At 37.8% G+C, this 6,627-nt stretch overlaps 1 protein-coding gene across 2 annotated transcripts in view; it reads right to left on the bottom strand.

Annotated features, from left to right (window-relative positions):
- Nucleotides 1–3,021: 3,021 nt before the first annotated feature.
- Nucleotides 3,022–6,627, bottom strand: part of NT5DC1 (5'-nucleotidase domain containing 1) — a 417,176-nt gene continuing 413,570 nt past the window's right edge. For both annotated transcript variants that reach the window (XM_056566365.1, XM_056566366.1), the window contains exon 13: nucleotides 3,022–3,944. In XM_056566365.1, coding sequence (XP_056422340.1) covers nucleotides 3,826–3,944 — 119 coding nt within the window. In that variant the 3' untranslated portion in view covers nucleotides 3,022–3,825. The remainder of the gene's footprint in view (nucleotides 3,945–6,627) is intronic.

Genomic DNA, 6,627 nt, shown 5'->3' with positions numbered 1-6,627 from the left:
TATGTACACACAGGTTACACTTATGAGAGGACAATATGCTACGCAACCTGTATTAGGCGCTAAAAGCAGGGGACTATGGCTTTTAGTGCTCACCCTAACTGGCCCCTATTAGCTTTAGAGTTGTAATACACACCAGTGCTGCAGCACTGAGTTGCTGTGTAGTACAGCCCAGTACAGTATTATTAGGCACTAAAAGCAGGAGAATATGGCTATTAGTGCTATTAGCTTTAGAGTTGTTGTACACCGCAGTGCAGCAATACAGAGTCGCTGTGTAGTACAACCAAAAGTGTACTTCCTCTCTCTTTCTTTCTCGCTTGTGGTGAATCTCTGCTGTAAAGCAGTTTTTCTGTGCAACACACACACTGCTCTCTCTCTCTCTGTAATAAAACACTCTCTCTGCAATAAAACGCTGAAATGGCTGGCTGCAGCGATGGCTGCCGATTATATAGGACTGTGACATCATGGGGCTGGCTGGCTGCTGATAGGCTGCATGCTGCCTCTGATTCAGCATCCTTTCCAATCACGCCCCCCTTTTGATTCCCCGGGGCTAATATATGAGATACATAAAATAACACCCTCCCATACTGCGCTGTTACACTTAGTTTAACATGCTTACCAGGCCTGTGTCTATCCTGTTCGGCGGGAGTTAGAGGGCCGGACTGACGGGTGACGTCCTTCTACGCTGTGTCAGCACCTCCGCGCAACGTCAGGGACATCACGCATCAGGCCCAGCAGCCACTGCAGCTCACGTCAGCATCCAATCCCCGCTCTGACAAATGGTAGCCAATGCATAGCCGGTATTTGTCAGCGAATTGCCGTCCCCCCCCCCCCCCCCCCCGCATAACCCTTGGAATACCCCTAGGGGTACACGTACCCCTGGTTGAGAACCCCTGGCATAGACCTATATATTGAGTACAAACTTCCAGGGCTTATAAATAGCGATTGGAGCTGGTCTCCGAAGAGAAACCCAGTGCTATCAAAATTTTTCACATCACAGTAATGCTTTAGACTGAAATATAACCCAGATAAGCCATGATGACCTTAGTACATGTATACATCATTTTAAGAGGAAAGAGGAAATGAATGATTAAGTGTTTGCTGACTTTACATCTAACTAAAGCTTATAGCAATGTACTGTTATCCAGTTTTTATTTTTTTTATTTTTTTCTTTTAAACTTGCTAAAATTAATGAATTCTATAACTGAGAATGTTGTGGAGATCTGCAGCATATTTTTTTTTTATTGTACTCAACATTTTAAAGTTATATACCAGAGAGCGAAGACCATAAAGTTATAGGCATCACAATTCACAACTGTGCAGATGAACATAACACTAGATATGAATTGTTATATTTAAATACAAATCATTCGTATAGACTGGAATCAGTTCCTCTGTTGAGGGAAATTTGGCAATTTCTAGCACAAAACTGTCATTTACATGATCTATTAGGTACTAACACTGTGTAAGTAAGTGTAAATTATCATAAAAGATTTATTTTCAGCAACTTGTACTTTTTGATATTTTTAGATTTCCCATTTTAGGAGTGGAAGGAAAACTTAGAACACTTCCCGTAATGAATCTGTACAAAACACATTTTCTTAAACATACAAAAATGATTTCAACACGTTTATTGGGGAAATGCTACAGTACTGCAAACAAATGTTAACCAACCAGGAATTAAACCAGAAAGAAAAGGAAGGCAAGTGTGGAGAGACTATGGGGGATATTTATCATAGCTGTCTATGTCCCGCATCAATATAGACCAAACCACAGAGGGTTAGGCCGGTCTATTGTGCGCCTAATTTATCAAATGGTGCACGGCTCTTGATAAATTCTGCGCATGGACTTCGGGATCTATGCTTTAGACTGTATTTAAACCTGCTCCAGCATGGTCTGACATTTCGGCGTACTTTCAGCCGATGCGACTTGTCGCTGAAAAATCGCTTTTGATAAATTCAGCACCAATGCATTTTCCAATGCATTTCCGTCTAAAATAGACTAGAAAGCACCATGTTCTAAAAATCCTCTAGAGCAAAAGTCGCACGTATTTAGACTGCGACTTTCTTTGCGACAAATTAAGACAGAAAAAAACTTTGATAAATATCCCCCTATGTTCCCAAATAAAAAACAGTTCACTTTCTTCTGAAGGTCAGAGCTGTAAATCCTTTTCTGCACTATGGATAGAAAAACAATACTTCGGCCCAGATTTATCAATCTGCCTGAAACCAAAGAAACCAAAACTGCCTGGTTTGCCAATAACAACCAATCACAGCTCAGCTTTCATGTCACCAGAGCTTGGTAAGATAAGAAAGCTGACCTGCAATTGGTTCTTATGGGCTTGATAAATCTGGGTTTATGTATTCATAGTAATATTTGTCTCATTAATTAGTTGCTGTTCTTGGTTTTAAATATTATCCACCTGAATACAGCCTGATAGTGGTTACATTTATAAAAAAAAATAATAAAATATATATATATATATATATATATATATATATATATATAGTATTTTGTTCTGATTACTGATCCTAATATTTCACTCACTATTAGACCAGGTTCACATGAAGGTTTTCAGCATGCATTTTGGTGCGCAAAATATGCACCAAAAATTATACAATGGGAATACATGCTGCACCTAACACTGTAAATTGCAGAACATTTTTTTTAGCACTTATTTCAAATACAACGGAATAAGTAACATGTCACTTATTCTGAACATATTGCTTAAAGGGCTACTCCGGTGGAGGAAATTATTTTCTTTTTGGAACAAAGTGCTCTCTGCTGACATCACGAGAACAATGCTCTCTGCTGACATCTCTGTCCATTTTAGGAACTGTCCAGAGCAGCATATGTTTGCTATGGGGATTTTCTTAAAATGGACAGAGATGTCAGCAGAGAGCACTGCGTTTCAAAAATAAAAAATTTCCTCTGTAGTATTCAGCAGCTAATAAGTACTGGAAGGATTAAGATTTTTTAATAGAAGTAATTTACAAATCTGTTTAGCTTTCTGGCACCAGTTGATTTAAAAAAAAAAAAGTTTTCCACCGAAGTACCCCTTTAAAGGACAGAAGCGGACACTAGTTAGGCCAAATGAATAAGTCTAATCTGTGTCTATGACCTTAAGAAGAGTATATAACCGAAATCAGAGGCTACCTTAGGGTTTCTGCAACACATTACATGGTATATGTATATATGTTATGTGAACATACCCTTACTAGTCAATTTACAGTTGCGTTTAAAAAAAAACTATATAGACACATAATGGCCAAACGGTAATGATAGATATGTTAGATGTATGCTTCGTGTATTCAGGAACACAAGCGTAGTGTAAACAATCTAAATGGTGGCAATTGTAATGTGATGCTTTGTGCTTCGTTTTTGCCATATATTATAACATTGTTGGTATTTAGGGGCAATATGGCACACAGATTACATTTTTTTGTATTGCACAACGTTTGATACATGAATTTATGACCAAAATTACTTTCACCCCCATTACTATCTATCGGTAGGACTAATGTAATGGAATAAGTGAAAACATGGTTGATAACCAACACTAAAACTATGTATGTTAACTTTAAAACTTAGATTTTTACAAACTTTGGGTCACAAATTTTCCTTCAAAATGAATACAAAATACTGTTACAAAACATTTGGTTTATCCTACTTATTTACCTATCAACTAACAGACGTGGAATCATTTAATAAAGAAACACTTGTCTTGAAAAGGCATATTCAACCAGAGTTGTTGATTTACATAAAAGTTTACAACAGTTACAGCCATTTCAGAGGTCATGTTACGTCTATTAGGACTGGTAGCTCCAATTATGTAGCAGCACCTTCTATGCTCTGAGATAAGAGGATTGCAGGAGGCTGGGGGTAGTAGCCATCGATGTCTGCATTACTGCCTGCAAATCTGGTAAATTTATAATCCAGAGGCAAATCTGAAAGAAAAAAATAATAATACTACATAACTTCCTTACATGTATATATTATACTGTTCACCTTTATTCCATTGATCAGTTCAACAAACTTTGCATGAATCAACATTATAAGCAAATATAAAATGTTACATTTAGGGTAGGATCACATGTAGTGTATCCCTTTCGTATTTAAAGCTGCAGGAAATACGTTGAGCACACAAAATTAGGCTACACATTATGATATGAGCAGAAGGTACAGTAAGGTTTAATCCCTTAAGTACCAGGGGTTTTTCCGTTTTTGCACTTTCATTTTTTCCTCCTTACCTTTAAAAAATCATAACTATTTTATTTTATTTAAATTAAATTTTTTGCGCCACCAATTTCGGTAAAAATGACACCTTATCTTTATTCTATAGGTCCATAAGATTAAAATGATACCCTACTTATGTAGGTTTGATTTTATCGTACTTCTGGAAAAAATCATAGCTACATGCAGGAAAATGTATACGTTTAAAATTGTCATTTTCTGACCCCTATAACTTTTAAATTTTTTCGCGTATGGGACGGTATGAGGGCTCATTTTTTGTGCTGTGATCTGAAGTTTTTAGCGGTACCATTTTTGTATTGATTGGACTTTTTGATCGCTTTTTATTCATTTTTTCATTATATAAAAAGTGATCAAAAATACACAATTTTGGACTCTGGAATTGTTTTTGCACGTACGCCATTGACTGTGTGATTTAGTTAATGATATATTTTTATAATTCGGACATTTCCACGCGCGGCGATACCACATATGTTTATTTTTATTTTCACTTTATTTATTTTTTAATGGGAAAAGGGGGGGGTGATTCAAACTTTAATTAAGGAAGGGGTTAAATGTATTCACTTTTTTTTTTGCAATGTTATAGCTCCCATATGGGGCTATAACACTACACACACTGATCTTTTACATTGATCAATGGTTTCTCATAGGAAACCATTGATCAATGATTCTGCCGCTTGACTGCTCATGCCTGGATCTCAGGCACTGAGCAGTCATTCAGCGATCGGACAGCGAGGAGGAAAGTAGGGACCCTCCTGCTGTCCTGTAAGCTGTTCGGGATGCCGCGGCAATCCCAAACAGCTCCCTGAGCTAACCGGCATTGGTTTACTTTCACTTTAGACACAGCGTTCAACTTTGAACGTCGCGTCTAAAGGGTTAATATCGCGCGGCACCGCGATCAATGCCACGTGCTATTAGCCACGGGTCCCGGCCGTGGACCCTGTGTTATAGTAAGGGAGAGGATTCAGGACATACTGGTTTGTCCTTGGTCCTTAAGGGGTTAAAGACAGGCCCACGCATCATAGTTACGTCAGTGCACTAGGCTCGCCTCCCAACCTTACTGCACACATAGGGCTGTAGCAGAAACTGCAGCATATTTCCTGTAGTGTGAAATATGCTGCAGATGCACTGCGTGTGAACCTACACTTAAAAAATCTTTTGACATGTAGATAGAATGTGCCGGCAGATAAGAGCCATTTGGCCCATCTAGTCTGCCCAATATTCTGAATACTTATGAATCGTACTTGTCCCTACCTTATCTAATGGTTAGCCTTATACCTAGCTCTATCTTATATTTATGACAAGATCTGTAGTTCTTCCGTGCCATTTTAAGTTTGATAGGACTTTTTGATCGCATTTTATTTATTTTTTGCTGACCAAGGCCTCTGGCTGCTATATTAGCTGGTCAGGACTGCCGCACTGCACTTCAGAGGTCCTGCTCTGACCTCTGAACCCTCAGGCACCTGGCACTGTGTCTTTTAAATCGGTAATGATCATGGCATTTAAAGGGTTAATTGACATCATTAACAATGGGGGCCAGCAGCTTACACTCACTGGCAATGAAGCATGCTCAGCTCCTGAGCTTGCTTCATAATAACTGTACACACACAACATAAATATGCCTTATGTATCATAAAGCAGTTAGAATACGTTACAAAGTTGTCCCGCCTGGACACAGCCAAATTCGTTAAATCTAACTTGTGTCACTTTCTGCATTTATAACTCTGCGATGCTTTTATATATTGCACTGATTCTGAAATTTACATGACATATTCTACTTTATCATAGTGGTATTTTTTTCTCGATACTTGCAGCGTTTCTTTGTGAAAATGCAAAAATTTTATAAAATTTACATTTTTCTAAATTTAAAATTCTCTGCTTGTAAGAAAATGGTCATGCCAAATACATTACATATTGATTCACATATGCAGTATGTCTTATTTATGTTGGCATCATTAAGTTGACATGTTTTCACTTTTTAAAGACATTAGAGGGCTTCAAAGTTTAGCAGCAATTTTTCAAATTTTCACACAAATATCAAAATCTGAAATGATCAGGGACCAGTTCAGTTTTAAAGTAGATTTGAGGGGCCTTCATGTTAGAAATCCCCCATAAGTGACCCCATTATAAAAACTGCACCCTTAAGGGTTTGTTAACCCTCTAGGTGTTTCACAGGAATAGCAGCAAAATGTCGGAGAAAAGTTGAAATCTTAACAAAAAAATAATACTCAATATTTATTGCCCTAATTCTGTCCTTTGTAGAGATATCACATATAAGGCTGTAGTGTGTTACTTGAGTTAACCATCGGTCTCAGACATGAAGGAGCACCTAGTGGATTTTGTGGCATCCTTTTGATTTGGGCATTTTTTGAGTACCAT

This window comes from Hyla sarda, chromosome 3, assembly GCF_029499605.1.
Source record: "Hyla sarda isolate aHylSar1 chromosome 3, aHylSar1.hap1, whole genome shotgun sequence".
Lineage (NCBI taxonomy): Eukaryota > Metazoa > Chordata > Amphibia > Anura > Hylidae > Hyla > Hyla sarda.
Note: the sequence above shows the minus strand (reverse complement) of the source record. Positions and strands in the feature narration are given on the sequence as shown.